The sequence below is a fragment of the Sceloporus undulatus genome, chromosome 1, assembly GCF_019175285.1.
Source record: "Sceloporus undulatus isolate JIND9_A2432 ecotype Alabama chromosome 1, SceUnd_v1.1, whole genome shotgun sequence".
NCBI lineage: Eukaryota > Metazoa > Chordata > Lepidosauria > Squamata > Phrynosomatidae > Sceloporus > Sceloporus undulatus.
The window spans coordinates 10,861,923-10,881,482 of record NC_056522.1 but is presented as its reverse complement, the minus strand read 5'-3'; the positions used below and the strand labels follow the sequence as shown (position 1 = coordinate 10,881,482).

Sequence of the window (19,560 nt, the reverse complement as noted above, 5' to 3'; positions counted from 1 at the left end):
CTCCCCTGCATGCTGTTGTTTTCATTCTGCAGGGGTGGGGTGGTCATTTGTGTTTCAAGTAACAGCTCCTTTTCATATCCATCATCTGAAGCTGAAAGAGCAGAAAAACTAGCTCAATCCCTCCCACATACAAAAGATGGGCATTTTAGACATGGACATCATGGGCATTCCTCCAAAACGACAACTTGAGACATGAAATGTGAAGATGTGCACACATGCCAAATTGCATCGTGCATGTATCTCATAGGAGCCACCCACAAACACTTCCTGTGCAATACCAGAAGAATGTCAGACCATCCTATTCGTATGCCACCTGGGTAGCCACAAGAATGAAATGCCATTTTATATTATTATTATTATTATTATTATTATTATTATTATTAAAAATAAAAGCACAGAAACTTTGGGATCAGCTGCAACACAGCGATGCTTCTTTTTGTTAGTTGTCACAAGCGCATTTCACATCCAAGCAGGCCTCTGGGTTTAATTAAGCTTTCCAAAATCTTCTGACATCAGTCCAGTAGCAGAAAGAAAGGCACTCCTGCAGTTCGGGCAAGCGTTGTGACGGTTCTATTTACAATTTGTCTTGGAAAGCATGGCTCTGACATTGTGCGTTGGTAAAAAAATAAAAATAAAACCAGCCAGCCTTCCAGTTCGCAACCTTTCCTGTATCTTATTTACAAATAAAGCTCACATGCATGAACCAGGAAGTATCCCTCTTAAGGAGAAACCTCTGGGAGAATCCCTGCCAAATTTTCCAGTTTCTAAGAGTCTTACTCATCCTCCAATGAACTTCTGTGCTTCTCTGAATTAAATAAACTCTGTTAAGGTTTGGGGTCATTAGGATTGATTTCCACTTGCATATCGACATAGTGTTTTATTCCAAAATCTAGAATTTTAAATCCCAATCCACTGCAATATTTTTTTTAAATAAAAAGCTACGGATTTAGACTATGGAATTAGAAAGGCAACTGGGCTAGTTTGTATCCCAGTCCATTTATTATGCAGGAAGGCAAAGAAAAGCAGGGGAGTACCTTATTTTCTATCTGTTTTAAGTGCAGAAATTTGAGATCACACTGGGTTAATTTTCCAACAGATTATGATACAGACATTTGTAGAGTCAACTATATTACAGGAAATATAGGCTGTGATTTAAAGAGACTCCCTTCAATGGCTTCTATAAGATGCACACATATTTTAAACCTTGTATACACACACATGCATATCTGTCACAATCTAAATTGTGGTACAACTACAGCACCGCAGCATCTAAAATTTCATACACATATTCTACTATACAACATTCACATTTACATAATGTGCGGACTCTTAACTGTTTGACTCCTTCCTTGCCCATGTGTTTCATCATGCGTTTCACCATGCATTTCACCCGCCTTGAATCCCATTGTTGAGAAAGGCGGAATATAAATCCTGGAAATAAATGAAATAAATAAAATCTACCTGCCTGCATCACCTCTATTTGGTTTTGCATCAGCCCAATACAGAAAAAACCAACAACACAGCAGGGCATGGTATCAGTTTTGGGTATTAACTGGATTATCCTATTTTTTCAGGATAGCCAGAGCCAAAACTGCTTGCCACCCCTCTCCCCCCCCCCCCCCCCCCCCCCCGTATCATCAAATTGTTAGTCAGGGACAGGGAAGCCTGGATTAAAAAGATGCCTTACAAACGAACGCGTGCACACACAGATGCTATTAATTCTTTTCAACTCAGTTTTCACCCACTGCAACAGAACAAAATGAACTAAAAATTCTGTGTCACTCCAGAGCCTATGGACATGTTAGTCCATATGCTTAGATGCTAATGAACACAATCTTCAGGGAGGGATGGGGAGGCTGCAAGAGAGAGGATTTATTCTTTCTGCAATGTGGGCTCATAAAAATTCCCATCAAATGACAGCTCTACCATTCCTCTACCTACAGCAAGAGTGACAAACTAAAGAGTTAAAGATGTATCATCCAATGGTACATGAGTGACTCACTAGCTTGTTCCTTCTATTTCAAAGCAGTGAACCCTAAGCATTATTTATCCTAGGTAGATAGCCTTTTATTGTAATACACAAGCTTATTGACTAGAAAATGGCTCAATGAATATCCATGTTTAGTATGAAACAGGACAATAAATGTCTTACTGCAGACTTCTAAAGTGGACTTGTTCGTATATTATTACAGAGTTATCTTCCTCCCCTCCACCTTTCGTCCCTCAGCAGCTATTTAAAATACTAGGTGTCCCCCAATACATAGAGACAAACACACACTCCTCTGCACATCTTTTCTGCACATCTTCTAAATGTCACAGTCAGCTGTTCTTTTTTCTTCCCCACAGCTCTTCCACAGGAGTGTTTTTAAACACACACTTACACACACACATTTCTTGAACACTCCTCCCAGTTGCTGTGACTCTGTTTAGACTGTGAGACAGAATGCTAATTTTCTTTGCAATTCTAGAAGTAGAAATGATGAGTGATCCATAATTGTCACTCCAGTTATTCCTTTGGTGTGTCAAAAAAATTGTCTCGGATTCAAGTGAAATTGCAACAGCAAAGGGGGAAAAAACGAGAGTAACAGAAATGAAAAAGAACCACTTAATTATCATGGTAAAATGAACAACCACAAGAACTTCACCAAATGTAGCTGATGAAATTGAGAAAGTGGGTCTCCCTGCCATCATCAGTTTGGTGGAGGAGGTATTTCTTTGCATACTCTCACCTTCTCGGGCAATCTAGAATAAACTATGAAACACCATCAGACCTATGCTTAAACCTTGAGAATACTTACACAGGTGGGTATACCTTATCCAGAATTACGAAATCTGCAAAACCTGCTTATTTTTATCTAATTCTATTTTGCATTATTATCTATTGTTTTATATGTATTTTGCTGAATGTATGCCCTTGGCAGGTTTCATTTCAACCATGACACCTTTGCTTTCTGATGGTTCAGTGTAAACAAACTTTGTTTCATGCACAAAATTGTTAAAAATATTATGTATAAAATTACCTTCTGGGTATGTGTATAAAGTGTATACAAAATATGAATGAAATTCATGTTTGGACTTGGGGCCCCTGTCCAAGATACCTCATTGTATGTATGTATGTATGTATGTATTCCAAAATAAGAAAAAATATAAAATCCAAAATGCTTCTGGACCCAAACAGATAAGGAAGACTAACCTGGTACATTTGTATTCCAGGGCCACATCCAGAGATTTTGTGAACAGTTCCCCCACAAGGGGCCGTTTCACACTACACAATTATAGTGCTATGATTCCACTTTAACTGGCATGATTCTTCATCTGCTTTAACTATCATGATGCTACATCCTATGAAATCCTGGGATTTACAGTTTAGAGAGTATCGTTTAGAATTCTCAGCTAGAAAGCTCTAGTGTCTCATCAAGCTACAAACCCCAGGATCATGTAGCCATGATAGTTAAAGTGGAATCACACTGCTATAATGGTGTAGTGTGAAAGGGCCGGCAATGCCTTCAAGATCACGGAGGCAGGACATGAAAACTACCAATCCTCTCTGTCATTAGCAACTGATGTTCAGTGGCATGCGGCTTTGTATAACCTGGGAAACCTCTCCTCCATGGATTTGTTTGCTCTCTGCTGAAAGCTATCGAAGACACAACGTCAACTTGTAGCAGTCAGTTATATACAGCACAGAACGTTCGTGTGTCTCTTTTAAATTTACAAACTATCAGCTTCACTGGACACCTCTGCATATTCTCTACTTACTGTACTTTCATTATGCTGCACATGGCAGTGTATAAGGTATGCCACTTCAGCTGTCTCTGCTGTGTGTTTTTATTCTTTGTCCTGAACTAAAAATGCAACTTGCTCTGTTTCCCACCCACCCCCAAAAAAGGGGAGGGACAGCAATGTGTAGAGAAATAAACACAGAGATCAACTTTGTTTATTAAGAGACCAGGGAAACTATTGCAATGGGGAAGGGAGAGACAGTATGCTCCCACACCCAAGCACAGCACACTTTATCAGGGCAAAGGTTTATTAACCAAACCACAAAGGCACTCATAAAACATCAGCTGTGCGTGGTGGCAGGGCTTAAGAGACCTGTATTCCAATCCTACCACAGCAAAGAGCCAACAGGAATCCCTGGGTGAGATGTTATCTCTGTCTTCCATCTCCAAAAATAGGTATCTCCAGGACTATCCAGAGATAACCAAAATAAAATCATACAGAGCAAAATCAAACAATAAATGATTAACTTCCCTGTAAGAAATTAAACTTGCCCACACTCTCTAAGCCTCTATTTACCCCAGCACACCTCCAAATCTGAAGACTTTGGAGAGGGGACATAAAGGGACTGCTTGAGAGAAAGAGTACTGACTCCACAGGTGCATTTACTTTTTTTTAAGAGGGTCCTATATCAATGTGGTGGTGAATTCACTCTGGGTTCTAGTCCAAACTTCAAGTAAGCTATCAAACTGTGAGCAAGGGTCAGCAACCTGGATAGCTTTTTTAAAAATTCAGATTAATGTCTAAAGAGATTTACCATCTCACTGATGCTGGGCCCACCAACCACCATGCTCTAATGAGAATGGATCTAGCCGAATAATGGATTCTCTTTCCTTTTAGTGGGTTCCCTTTTCCTCTAATCCGGTGGAATGGATTTCCACTGATTATGGGAGCTATCATCTACCATTACCTGTGAGATTTCACTCACAGCTTATTTTTGCACAACATACTAGGTAAGAGATAAGCAGCAACAGCCTCTTTTACAACAAAGAATTTTCCAGCAAAAGTCAGGATCCTGAAATCCTCACCCAAGTCTTTAACCAACATGAAGCCAAGATATATGTGACTGCAGTTGTTCCCATTTACCCTTTACATTACCATCAGTACTGCTTTTCTTTCTTCAGTTGACTCACCGTCAAAATTTAAACTGCTAAGGCTGTAAGACATCTATCCTGTCTGTCTTACATAAGTAATCGTAACTAAAATGTCAAGCAATTGGAAAAATATTTGACAAATTATTAATCTGAATTAATTGATAGAGTCATCAATTTAATTGAAATATATTTCTATTTTGCCAACACCACTAGAGAGGAGTTTTTATTCCCCCCTTTTCTCCCATGCCCCCCCCTTTATTTTATTTTTTGGGTGGGACTGCAGGATTGGCAGGACAACTTCCATTCACATCTATTTGGGGGGAAATCACATCCCTGCCTCTTGGTGTAAAAAGGAAAAAAACCAGTATTTAATTTTGTCTCATGTTCTCTCTCTCTTTCTCTCATTCCTGACTAGAGAACTAGAACTACCTCAAAAAGAAATAAGTGGGCCCTTAAGAAATAAAATAACCGCTCCATCACTAGCATGGTTCAGTCAAAACCTGACTCCTTCATCTTCCAATTAATTCTACCAGAGATTGCAAGCCCTAGTGGCATCTACCTTTAACCAATTCACTGTATTCTCAGGTCAGACTCACCAACATCACACTAGCTGCTGTAAAATTGCATACCACAATGTGAAACCATGCAGTGGGTGCCCTATTTTATGGCCTTTATTGAGTGTCCCGCCCTATTCATTTGTCTGGAGAGACAGTGAACAGTCCCTTTCCTATAGCCAAATCTTTCTTTCTTTCTTTCTTTCTTATTTATTTATTTATTTATTTATTATCTTATTAATTGCATTTATATCCCACCATTCTCTCAGAATGGGATCCAAAGCAGCTACCCTCAAGCAGAAAGAAAAAGATAGTATTTAGAAACTCTGGACCCAATGAGATTTTCTTTGTGTTACTTAAAGTTCTGCTTTCAGGGGGTGGGGAGACCTAAAGATGCATAAAAACCAAATATGTTTTTTTAAAAGCGTCATGTTTAAAGATCAGTATTTTACCCTTTCGATGCACAGTTATTAGGGGAGGGGAGATTAAGGAAATGGTAGTAATTCTGCATTAGCAGAGTAAGAGATAGGATCTTGCCTTTAGAGCATCAAGATCAATCCCTCTGGCTTTCAACCAAACCTCAGCCATACTTGCATAATTTTGCTTATCCTGAGATGTTAGAAATTAGCTCTGCAAGCTCTTTTTAGAGAAGACAGCCGAAAGCATCTTACAATCTGAACTATACAAAATGTAAAGGATAATTACGACCTCTCTGGTGCTGAAGCTGTGATTCAAAACCAAGGGAACCTATATCAAATCTCTTTCTTGGGTCTCTGAGCTCTGAACTCACTTTTATGATGTGGGCACACCTCTGACTGTCTCTCCAGTCTCAATGAAATATCTTTAAAATAAGAGTGCCAGTCACCCATCACCAGTTCCTGTGAGAGGACAGACAAAAAGAGCACAGGGCATTTTGTTTTGCGGAAAACAATACATTGACTACTGACAACACAAAATACAGCCCTTCAGACCTTGGGCAGGGAAATAATCCTGGATGCTTTATCTATCTAAGCAAGTTACTCACTGGACTATTCTCCAGGGACACAGTTTGTCCAGAGAAGTATCAATGCACTGAACAAAAGCCATCTCTCTCTCTCTCTCTCTCTCTCTCTTATTCCCTTCTTGTGTAACATTGTGAACCAAACAACCTATCTGGTACCCCTAACCAAAGAGCAAGACTTTCTTGGATATCCCACTCTTTCTTCATTCTTGCCTGACAGACACTGCATTTTGTCTTTTAAACAGAGAAGTCCGATACATAAATACTGCCTTACTTCACAGAAGGGCTACTCTATATTTGGTGAATTTGCACTGCTGCAATAAGCAGACAACCAGAAAATCCTTCCGGAACAGCGCCGACTTCACTAACATATACCTCACACACGCACACACAGAGACGCACCGCTGTTCAGAACATGGACACCACGTGACATAACGGGCAGTGCCACACATCACGATGCAGTGGCTTAACCTACATGCTGCAGATAAGATAACCATGCAGCAGTCTTGCTTCTACCACCCACACCATCCCCCTCCACGTTGCCTGCCCAATCTGTATCCTCGCTGTTTGTTTGGGTTGTTGTTGAGGTTTTTTTTAATACGCACAAAAGCACTACCCTTATTTATCAGAGTGGCTGGGAGGATAAAGCAAAGCCTAAGATAATCAGAAGTTTGAATAAATGGGAGCACTGCTTATGCAGAGCAACTCTGACAAGGGGTTACGCAGGGGACACTCGGCAAATATGTACAATATGGAATGTGGAATACAGATACAGATTGCTGAAGTTCAGATAAAGGAAGCTGAGCTATAGTCTGTGCCTAAACAAAAGAAAAATATGGGAACAGCGAGCAGCAATTGTGGAGATGGAGAGTACCGAATCTATGTTTTTTATGACAAGCTACTAAGACACAGAAATTGACTCAAAAGTTTAAAAATTGCTGTTAACTTGGCAGGATGGTGGTCATATGGAGCACAGAGCTAGCTGCACAAGTCCATTTAATTTTCAAGATGCTGGATAGGAGCCTTCAAATTACACAGAACCCTTCTTCAGACATATAATCAAGGGAAAAATGAAATTCTGAACTAATACTTACCTTAAACTTGCGTTAACGTGTCTGTGCATACACAAATGTGTGTGCGCGCACACACACATGAATGTTTTATCTGAACACCTATGTTTGAAGAAGAATTTTTCTTCTCCAGAAAGAAAAACATTGCTTAAATTTTATCTGCTTGGGATATTTCTTTGCTTGTTCTGGGACATCCTTTGTTCAGAAAGGCCAATCAAATTACAAGACAGTCCATGAAAATGCTGTTTCTTATGACAAAGACAGAAACTGCTGTGTAGCATGGAAGCCATACAACACCAAAACAAAACACCATCCAAATTCAAAATTCCAACAAAATTGCAGTTTTGACAGTTCAGAAGTTCTGAGCTCAGCAATCTTTCTTAGGTTTTGCTCCTTTTTTTATTAGTTCATACATACACACATATAAACACACACAATGCTCCCAAAGGTATCAATCTACTGTAACCTGCGAAATCTACTTACACAAACAATGCCGGAATTGCAACATAAACTGCCCAAAACTACAAAATTTCAAAACATAGTATTTCAAGAAGCTTAGCACATTTTGCAGTTATTTTATTTTGCAGTCACTATCTCTAGAGATATCAAGCTATGTGTCATAAGTATATACAAAGCTAATTCAAATCACTGCATTTTAAGAGGGAGGAAAGAAGACAGAATGAAGAGAAACCATCAGTTTCTGTAGTTAACATGGAAAATAAGCCATAGGCCGCTTATTCTGATGCAAAACAACTAGCATTAATAGGATGGTTCCAATTTAACTGGCCCATGAATTACTGCCTTATTCAGTTTATGTATGTATCTTGCGGAGGGAGGAATACATGTGACTTACACACACACAGCAACTCCTAATGCCACAACATCCCTTAGGTGATTAAAACAATAGTGCAAGTGATAGTTTATGCTAACTCTTTCAGGCTGTCCCTTATGCTTATCAGATCTATGTCTATTTTAGGGGCTGCATATTTTTAAAAGCAGTATTAAAGGCTATAAGAAAGCAGTCTTGTTTGCCATCTGGATTCTAATGACAATAACAGGCCTTATTAGCCCTGCAGAATTAACGGACCGCTTTGCGTCTGTCTTAACTTCAAACGTCTCTTCACTTCAATTTGGTGCTTTGAGAGGGATTTTTTATAAAAAAAAACACAGCACACACATAATGCTCCATGCAGAGACATCTTGCCAGTCATTAAAATAATAATAATAATAGTAACAACAACAAAGACAGGGAATGGCATCCGTTACTTTTATTTTACTTCATTTTCCCTTAATTAAACATAAAGAGAGAGAGAGGGATCTGTGCCGCTGTGCCCAAAAAGCCAATCCACCTCGAACATTTGTATGGGTGACATGTGGGGATGTAAAGCCACAGAAGAAAATCAAGATACATCTGTCAAAACCACATCAGAGACAAGAGACAGCACTGGGTGAACATTTATCATTTGGCTGAGGAGGCAAGAATTGCAGGAGAGCGGCCTCCTCTTCTGTCAAACCAACCTTTTGAAATTTCCAACATGCCCTTAAACTTTTCGAATAAGCCAGCCCTATGCGCCTCAGACAGTGCCCTCTCAATCCTGGCCTGGGCAGTCGAAATGGCATCTTAAAGTCAAGGTCAGCTGTGTCACTTAGCTGAGGGGTCTGTCTTTAATTACAACCCACGCAGTGACAACCAATATGGATCAGAGACAGGAGGGGGGAGGAAGGGAGGTTAACCCTTTTTCTCATCTTCCTCTCCCCCCCCCCCCTTGTATTTGGAAGAAATTATAATTAAAAAGAAAAAAGACTTTGCAGTCAGTTCCAATGCATGAGTGGTTGCAGCAGGGTTTTTTTTAATCAACATATAAAGTCTTCAGCTGGCATGTTGCATTTCAGAGGTCTTTGGTGGCCTACAAGGAATTGTGCACATGGGTTCCATGCAACCAAGCAGAGGTTTTAGCTGCCTATAAACGTTTTGGAGGGTGAGCTCCCTCATCCTTACTTTGACAAACTGGCACTAATGAAGCACAGGCCTGAGAGTGGGTGCCAACCAGAAAACCAGGGAAGCTTTAATTTCCCAAAAGTCTGTTCGTCTCTGGAAAGGACAAAAAAGGGAATCTGTGGGCTTCTGGATCCAAGAAATCACATAAAAAAAAATTAAGGCAGAAGGAAGAGGCATAGCCGATTCCAAAGTCTGCTTTATGCTTTGCAAAGGAATCGTGTTTGCATTGCTGCATGGGAGTTAGCACATGTGTTTCACGTTGTAGAGCACAAAACACACACCAAAAACTATGCATGTGCCTAAACATGCTAGGGTAGGTGCCAAGGAACTCCACCCAATCAAGAGCCCTCCAGTACACGTTTCTTGCATGCATAGAGATGTGCATCTGTTTATAGTATCTCCCAGATTTACTTGCAGGAAAATACTAGGATAACACCAGTGTGGGTACATTAAAACACAGCAAAAACTACTGCACTGGTATTTTCATCCACTCATAAATAGGAAGGGGGGCACATGAGAATATAGATTTAAAAGTGAGCGAACTGGTAGGTACTGAGAAACCTAGTCCTACTCTACATCCTCCCTGCTTCAGCTGACTGCCCCTAGGCCAGGGAATAATCAAAAGGAAGTGCTTGGAATGTGGAAGACAAGAAAAGAGAACAGGATCTTAGGGGCATGACACAAGTCCACAAGTCTCTTGATTCTAGTGATAATCAAGATAAAATTGTATATGTGTGCGTTTGTGTGTACTTAAATATAAACAGAAGAGGCTTCTCACTAAATCTAGTGGAACGAAATATCAAGAAAACAGGACTTCTATCAAAGCACAAACTTCCAACAAGTCCCTGCTCCACCCGACCCAATCCCCCCCCACCCCCCATCACTTCGATTTACCTGCTATATGTTCCTGCTTAGGGCAAATTCCTCTAGATGACGTTGACAAACAATCGTCATCTTCAGGCGTGACCTGGATGCCAACCTCCACAGGATTGGATGCTTTTCGCAACTCGCTCGGCGAGGGTGATGGGGGCTTATCCACAGCCTTCTCTAGGCAAAGAGTGCCATTGCATTGCTTCCGTTTGTGCTCAATAAAAATAAGGATGTCCCCCAACGGGAAGTTCATCTGACACTGGCCACAGGTAAGGAGGTCATGGTCCCCTTCTGGAGCTCCCAACGTACCATGATCTGGTTCCTCATCCGTAAGAATGGCTTCAATAGGTTCGGCTACAATGGAAGGGAAGAGAACAAAGACGACAATTGTCAGGAATCTTAAGAGAACTTGACATAGTAGCAACTACAGAAGGGAGGAAACAGAGGTGATCTGTCCTTATTCTTATGCATGTCAGGAGGGGAGGACAAAGTCTTCCAAAAATTAGGGATACAGTGTTTGGGGGGAAAATAATGAAGGTACCACTGAATTTTTTCAAAGAGCAAGAAATTCTCTCTTAATATCATCCAGACCCTTCCTATACAATACAGGGTATAAACGATGTCTCCAAATTTCTCTCTTCCTTTTAAAAAATATCAGTATTATTTTAAAGACAAACAAGATTAAGCCAGTCCTATCCCCAATGAGACAGTAACAAGAGCTTCCCTTTTTATAGCGTGTTGTCATTTCAAGAGGAAAACGAACTTATCAGCAATGGCATGCATTGCTTCCTATCTTAAAAAGAAAACCAGCCATAATATGAATAGCTCAGAAGATGAGCACCTCATATTCTCCTCTCTCTCTCTCTCTCTCTCTCTGTTTCTTTGGAGGGCCTAGACAAATGTTCTTTTTGTAAAAAAATGAACAAAATAAAAACAGAGGATTATATTATTCTTAATGTTGTCAGAAACTGAGCTAGAAAAGCTGTATCTTGATTTTGCCAGAGACTTTCTTAAAACGCACACACACACCTTTTCCAGATCTGCATGCATGTTTATTTTATCCCTGTCACTATTATATATTTGGAATGGATGTGCTGCTTGAAAGCACAGGTATGTTTAAAACAGGGTGTGCGTGCGTACAAAAATATAAGTAGTAATAATGGGAAGATTGGGGGAAAGGGTTTCTTCTGACAATAGGCATACAAGACCTAAAAAGCACAGTAGGCTAAAAAAAATCAGGTGTGTTTCTGCGCCTTACACATACTGGCATACACAAGAATTTCCTATGACGGTTTTCCAAAACATTCCAGCGAACAAAATGTTTGCTTTTCGTTTTTACAAAAAAGCCTGATGGTTTTTTTCAGCAACATTGCCCAGAAAATAAAATTATATATTTCCCATTTACTGTCAATCACTGGTTACTGTTTTGAAGGAAATTAAAAAGCTTCCAAAGATCTAAGAAAATGAGCCAATTAGCCTCAGGTGTGTCGCCTTTTTCCTCTCCGCTTCCTTAAGAAACAAATTCTCTAGTCATTCAGAAGATATGATGATTGGTGGCCTTCATAAAGCAAAAGCCAATATAAAGACAACTAGCTTCTATCTTTTATGACAAGAGTAGTAAGCCCTTTCTTTAAATTTGAAGTACCTTTCCTAATGGTGTCAGAGTTTATTAATTTCCTGTACGAGGTCCAGAAAACTCCATTAAGAGCCTGTTTCTGCACATACGGTTTCCAGTGGACAATTTAACAAGGCAGAGTCATATTAATAAGGAGGGTTTTTTTGGGGGGGGGGAGGTAATATTTTCTCCTGAATTGTTCTGGCAAAAAGAGCCACCTAATATACAGGATTCCAGCCTTCCAGAGAGAGAAGGGGAAAAAATCAGCCTGGGGTATTATTTCCCTAATAAGTACCACCTAATACTTAACAGCTACACAGGAACACAAAAATAGCATTCTTGCAAAATATCAAGAGCAGCTCCTTAAGAAATGTATAGCAGGATGCAACACCCCAACGGTTAATCAGACTGACCTTCTTTAGCATGCGACCAATTTCACATTTAATGAACTTAAAGCCACAGAGAATCAAAAAATAGATTTTAATTTGACTGCACCATATTCGAACAGATTTTGATAAAGTATACACACACACACACACACACACACACCAGCATACTCAAGTTAAAATTATTTTGGTCCAATCTAGGCAGAATATTTAGAGGGTGAGGGATTAGAGTAATTCCCAAATGCACAGAAGAATACAATATTTTAAGAGATCTGTAGCCTGAGCCCAAGCAGAACTACTTAACAAATGCTATGTACTCTCTAATTTCTTGCTTCCACCAGTACATACTCCTAATTCAAGGCAAGGTGTGCTGCAGAAATAGGGAAGTTATGGGGAGGGCTCTAAGCCTCCTTAACTGAAGATAACTCATTGACACTAACAAGTATATTCATTGTGGCTTTTTTGTAACATCTGCATTTTTTTTCTCCTGGGGGGGAGGTAGTAACTGTTATGTTGTATTTTGAAAAGGGGACAGAGAATCTCCGTTGTGCCAGCAGGTTCATCCCAAAAAGATATTTTAAACTTCAGCCCACATACATACACACATACTTCCATGCAAACTTAGCTTAGTCAAGCATGTAAAAGAGCAGAACAATTGACTACTTCTCCGCAACAAGAACTTCTGCCTTGGAATTAAGCAAACTGCAATATTTTAGGTCTGATATGTTTGTGAAATCTGTAATATGTTTTTGCAAAGCAAGAGAGAACCTTTTCCCACACAGTTAAAAGTCATGTTAAACAATGGTCAACAGAAGAGAGAAGAAGAGAGCTATTTCTTGTGAAGTCCTGCGAAACTGGGTTGGATTCTCATCAAAAACTAGCAAATCAAGTGGCAACTCCAAAGCGCTGTTGATTACACCTCCGCATTTCAGCCAATTAATTTTATAGGAGGCAAAGTTCTTGAAAATAACAAGGTATTCAAATGTACAGATATTTAAAAAAACCTACCCTCCACATTTTTTTCAGTGCTCTTAACGTAAATGATTGCTAATTAAGAAGAATGATAAGGCAGCCTATGAAAGAGGATTGGCACATTGAACTCGTTAAAAACCATTTGGGTTCTTGAGGAAGGGATAGCAGAAGCGTAACTGTATCACTCTTTTAAAACTAGGTATTAAATACAATACTGCTATTGTTGTTGTTGTTGCTACTGTTACTTTGCACACTACATTTTGTTTCTAATCATTATATTTTATGCACTTGATCATGCTTATTCAAATCAAACCTACCTCTTAAGAAAACAGGTATTCCTGCCTAAGGTCACTGAAAAAGGTGGTTGGGATGGAGGGAGTTTACATTCAAAAATAGCATCTGGATATTGCGACAGATTTGCATTTCTTTCCAAATAGCGGAAGGAAGGAAAAAAAGAATGAGAAGGGGGGCCCAGGGGGTGACCCTTTCCAGGTTAGAAAATGCATCTTTCATATTTGTTCAGAACATGTATTTGCAAAGAAACAAGCAATCAATCCTCAGCTGCCAACAAGAGAGGGCAAATAAACACAAAGACCCAAAATATCTTTTAATGAAAGCATTAAAAGTGGGGGGACTAAGACATGTACAGTACTACCTAGTTTTCAAGGTTGCCTCCAAGGATATCCTGCGCTTAAATAAAAGAAATAAGTGAAAGGTAAGCCACAGGACAGGAGAGGATGGATTCAAAAGCAGAAGGGGGAAAAGAAAGGGAAAGAACAGGGTAGGAGTATTTAGGTGAACAGTGATCTGGAAGTGAACATGGGAAGACGCTGGGAACACAATGGGGAGGGGGCTGCATGGAACAGCTTAAGCAGGGGAACTACAACTCCAAACATGTGCAAATCAAGTCAAGGGATTTTCTCATCTTTTTTGGATGATACCAGCCCTTCTCTTTTATTTTTTTAGGCCTTTTGGTTTTTAAAAATAATAATAGTAATAAAAAGATTTTCAAAATAAGTGTTGATTTCTGTGTGACCAGGGAGACCCAGCAAATTCTTACCAAGGGATCCAAACAAAAGCAAGATCAAACCAAAGAGCCAAAGAATCAGAAAAAGAAAAGAAGTCGCAAGAAATTAATGTCCTGGCATCGTTGCAGAGCAGTGCTGCTTTGAGGTGCACACCTGGAAAAAGCTAAATGGTTTATAGGTATATCAAGCAAATATTGGGCCATAAGAAAGATTCCTGTCTCATCGCTTGATTTGCATTCATACATTAGGCTCTGTCATTTTTTTAGGAAATGTATTAAGACTGAGCAAAATTAAGGGTTGTTAAAGTCTCAAGAAATGGAGATCACAAGAATGAAAGCTTTAACTGAGATATTCCACACAGAGAGCACACCTCCAAAAAGGTGTAATGGGGACGCCTGGGTCTTTAGCCCAACATTAAGGCAAAGAATACTGTATGAAATTAAAACCAAAGGAGGAGGGAGCTGAATTACTAGATTGGGGGCTGAGAGAAGGCTCAAAAACTCCCTACACAGGGATATGTTGCATGCACGCACACACACACACACACACACCCTTTACCCCCCCTTTCTTTTGCCAAAAGGGGGATGTAGAAAATTCAAAGATGAGAGTGAAACTGATCAGATTCAAGTTCACTGTGCATTTTTTGATCTCACTCTGCCTCCTAGTGGCTAAAAGTCTCATGTGTATTTTATTGAAGCCAACTCTCTCAACACAGAATTGCCTGCCTACCACCCCCCCAAAAGAAAACACACACATACACAAACACACTTTTCCCCACCCCAAAGTTCACAATTAGGAGTGGAGAGAAAGGTGGAAAAATTTGTTTTCACTTATAGCAACAATAAGGATTCCTTAACAGGCATCCTTACCTCTTGTAAGAGGTCTCCCTGCATCTTATCATTTTTAAAACACTTTTTATATTTGTGGTTTAGTTGCCTAATCTTTAAGATTATTTTCCGGGGGGGGGGTTGTAAAAGGGAGGACACATGGTTTCAAAGCTGGAGGTGCAAATGCAAATTTTAAGCCTTCCCATTAAGTTGTGTGTTTTTTAAAGTGTCTATATTTCTCCCTCCCCCAAAAAAATACAATTTCAAAACTCCCCCCCCTACTATTATGTTCGAGATAAGAGTCAAAGTAGGTTATCAGTTTGAAGGAAAGGAGTGAGAAAAGATCTTTGCAATGTGTTTGGAAGGAGATAGCAGCCCGTCCCAACCAAAAAGAAAGAAGTGTGACTGTTTTATGTTGCAACACACACAACATGCTATTTATTCATTTATTTCTCTTTCCAAAATGTGAGGCAAAAAAGAAAGTAGAAAAACCAGAGTCAGTTGCAAAGAAGTGGAAAAAGAGGGAAAGTGGGAGAAAATAAGGTGCCAAAGGATTTGTTTCAAAAAACCAACAACTTTCGCCAATGCCAGGGTTTGAGTGTTTTCAGTAGAGATTGCAATTCCTTGTCCATATATATATATATACTGTACACGACTTTCCCTTGCATTGCGAGGCAGGTAAGGGCTGTGAAGGGAAGAAGAAAAAGAAATCTTCAAAGCAGGGAAGAGGAGTTTTGCAAAAGCTGGGGAGAAGGCAAAGGAGTCTTGTACATTTTGCAAACCCAGAAGGCGCAAAGCTCTCCAAAAGCGAGCCAAGAAAGGCTGGCCATTTCTTTCCTGCCTTTCTCTCTTTTTGCAAACCCCACTTGAGGACATTTCACATCTTCCTCCTTCAACTTCTCGCTCTTTCTCCCCAGGGCCAGGGACCTCTCTCTCTCTCTCTCTCTCTCTCTCTCTCTCTCTCCCCAGCCCCCCTTTTCCCCATCCCTTCAGCCCCAGAGCAAGACTTCTGCTCTTTTGTGTTTGCAAAGCAAAAGAGAAAACCAGGCGCGCGCGACGTTGCAAAAGAAAAGAAAGAGGGAACGCTTTGGCGGAAAGGAGAGAGCGACCCTTTTAACAAAACAAATCCCCTCCATTGCAAAAAAAGAATAAGAAATTTAAAAAATGCATTTCTTAAAAAAACACGTTTTAAAAAGGGGGGAGCAGAAAGTGTCGCTTGGAGTTGGAAGAAGCAGCAAAAGGAGCAGAAGGAACAGAAGTCCTTGCATGATTTCTTTTTGCATCTTTTTTTCTTGCTCCTAGAACTGCTTCTTTTTGCACTTTTGAGAGCAAAGAAACCCACAAGGTGTGTGTGTGTGTGTGTGCATGAGACCTTGTGCATTTATCCCCCCTCTTCCTCCTTTTTCTTCCTTTCTTTCTCCCCCCCCCTCCTTGCTGTTTTGCTGGCAGCCACTCCGCAGCACACGCGGCGCCCTTGTAAACACTCAGACACGAGATTTTTCCCAATCAAAACCCACTTCCACTTCTCTCTCTTTTTGTTTTGAAAATCTTCCAAAAACAATAGTACCAGAGAAAGAGAGAGAGAGAGAGAAAGCGAGGGAGAGGAAGGGGGTTCCTCTCGCTCTCCAAACACACAACACACACACACACACACACACACACACACTCGGATTGGTTTTGTGTTTTTAAATCCTTGAATGCATGCAAGTTTTTGCAAAATGCTGGGAGTTTGGAGATGGAGGGAGGCAAGAGAAAGGGGGATATAAAATAGGGCTGCAGGGAAAGAAGGAGGTTAGGGGTGTCTGGGGAATGGGGGAGCCAAGGGTAGGGAAGGAAGGAGACCCATTGCTGGCCATCCCCCCCCCCAAAACCAACAACTCCCCCAGGCCTTTCTCCTCTGGGCTGGATGGAGGGGAAGGGGCTCGCCATTTCCCAGCCGAGATCTCGACCTTGGAGACAAAAGGAAAGCCCCCCCCCGTTATTTTATTTACTTTTTGCAAAAGCCAAAGGGTTACAAAGCATGGCAGAATGGGTTGCGAAAGAAAGGTCTCCCCACTTCCATTTCTCTGCAACACACACATTTCTTTTTTCCCCTCCACTTCCCACACAAACACACACTCCAAGTCTTCCTCCTCCTCCAAGCTGGAATAGGCGTCTATATACACACACAAACACAACACAACATAATAACACACATACACAGCCCAATGCGCCTCGACTCTGCTTCCTTGGCTCCCAATTCATTTGCAAAGTGGAGGCAGCAGCAGCAGCAGCCACACAAGAGGACCACACTCTTTTCTCACACAAGACCCACAGACACACTCAGCTCTTCCGGCAGAGGAATAGAAAAAGAGCTAGAGCTGAATCAATGGGGGGAAGAGGAGGGAAGGAAGGAAGGAAGGAAGGATGGATGGGGGCTGGGAGCCAGACGGAGGAGAGGAAGAGAGAGAAAGAGGCAGGAGCCCAATAAAAAGGGGGGCAACTTTTCCGCGCGCCAACGAGCCCAAGAAGGAAAAAGGGGTCTCCTCCTTCGAAAAGTAAGAGACCCATGCAATATATATATATATGTCTATACACATATATATACACATATGTCTCTGGGGTGTGCGTTTTTTAAAAGTGACATGGACTTGGGAAGGTGAGTTCCTTTATTTTTTGCAAGGAGTTTGTATTTGCCAGGGGCTTTATGTTTGTGTGTGTGTTTCCCAACTTGCATGCAAAAGAGGTGCAAAAAGAGAGAGAGAGGAAAACTGGGGAAGGGACGAATCCTGCAAACTGGTAAGAGATGGATCCAAGTCAGTTGCAAGGGACGGATCCTGCAAAGTGCAAAGACTAAATCCGGCAAAATTGCAAGGGATAAATCCTGCAAACTTCAAGGTGCGAATCCTGCCAAATGCAAGGGCTGGACCCAACTCAATGACAGGAGGTGCATCCTGCAAAGTGCAAGGGAGGGATCCAAGCCAGTGGAGGCAAGGGATAAGTCCTGCAAAGTGCAAGGGGGGAATATGCCCAATTGCAAGGGACGGATCCTGCCCGGGTGGCTGTGCAAATGAATGAGAGCGAGGCGGCTGCCTTTTTGGCCAAAGAAAAAGGGGAGTTGGAGAAGGAAGGAAGGAAGGGGAGTTGTTCCAGGTGGAGAGCAAAGGGAAGGTAGGAGGAAGAGCTGTGTCCAGGGGTCCCCTTTTCCTTTCTCCCCTTTTGTTTTCCTTGCCTACCCACGCGCTCCTTCTTTCTTTCTGGACTTACGTGAGAATCCCCGCTTGCTTAAGTGCTGAGGCTTCCCTTGCTTGCGGCGAGACATCGCGGCGGCGGCGGCGGCGGAGGGTCCTGGTGGCCGCTGCTGCTGCTGCTGCTGCTGCTGTTGTCGTTGGGTCTTCGGGGGTCTCTCTCTCGGAGGAGACGCTTTCCTTCCTCCTCCTCCTCCTCTCCTGGTCCTTCTGGGGCTCGCCTTCCCGGCTCACCTCGGGAGCCAGGCAGGACTCTCCCCAGCCAAGCTCTTCATCAATGCCTCTTGACATCCGAAAATAAATTAGAAATGATACAAAGATGGCGCGGGGAGGAGGGGGAGGAGGAGGAAGGGTGGCAGAGGGGCAGGCATGGTCAGGGTGGCTCTCTTTACTACTAGGAGTAGGGTTATTAGGATTATTTCTGGCTCCTTGGGGTTCCTCTTTCTTTCTTTTTCTTCTCCCGCTTTTCTTTTTCTTTTGGTGCCAGAGGAGGGAAGAAGAAAGGAGGGAAAGGGAAAGGAGAGGAGAGGAGGGAAAAAGAGAGAGAGAGAGAGAGAGAATGGCAAAAGCCCCCCCTGAGCTGCAAGTTCAAGTGCGGACGTGACGTTCCCGACGAACTTGAACGTCAAGCGGCTGGATGGACACAGACCTACAAAACATGGGCAGGGCGAAGGAGGCGCGGGAGGGAAGCGGCGGCGGCGGCAGGAGGAGGAGGCAGCCAGGCAGCCACGCCAATGGACACCCGGCGGGGGCTGGACATGGCCGGGGGAGGGGAGACTGCTGGCGGGCGGCTGCCGGGAGCCCAGGGCGAGCCCAGGGCCGGGTGGAGGGGGGCAGGGGCCCGGGGGCGAGGGGCTGCCCTCCCAGGCATCGGCGGAGGGAGCCCTCTTCCAAGGGGAGGAAGGCGCGCGTAAAAGCGCACGGCAGGAGAAAGCGCGGCGCCGTGCGTAAAAGCGCACCAGAAGAAGAGGGACCAAGGGAAGGGGGGAGAGGGGCCGGAGGCACAGCAGGGGAGAAGGGGGTTCAAAGACACACACGCTGCCCTTCCCCCCCCCCCCAAGACAACCCCTGCTCCTCTTCTTTTCACTGCGCTTTGCAAAGTCTCTCCACTAAGCGGGGGAGCGGAGTGTGGCCGAAA

The 19,560-nt window shown here is 42.2% G+C and overlaps 1 protein-coding gene across 5 annotated transcripts in view; it reads right to left on the bottom strand.

Annotated features, from left to right (window-relative positions):
- The window catches only part of BCL11A (BAF chromatin remodeling complex subunit BCL11A), a 243,377-nt gene extending 224,203 nt beyond the window's left edge, over positions 1-19,174 (bottom strand). Inside the window, exons 1-2 of one of the 5 annotated variants that reach the window (XM_042472206.1) lie at positions 18,442-19,174; positions 10,392-10,721 (exon numbers count right to left, since the gene is read on the bottom strand). In XM_042472206.1, the coding sequence (XP_042328140.1) occupies positions 10,392-10,721; positions 18,442-18,496 (385 nt within the window). In that variant the 5' untranslated portion in view covers positions 18,497-19,174. Of the gene's footprint in view, positions 1-10,391; positions 10,722-13,657; positions 14,028-15,966; positions 16,078-17,186; positions 17,325-18,441 lie in introns of those variants that run through there. The other 4 variants (XM_042472190.1, XM_042472199.1, XM_042472226.1 and 1 more) reach the window with 4 other exon arrangements.
- Between the last annotated feature and the right edge of the window lie 386 nt (positions 19,175-19,560).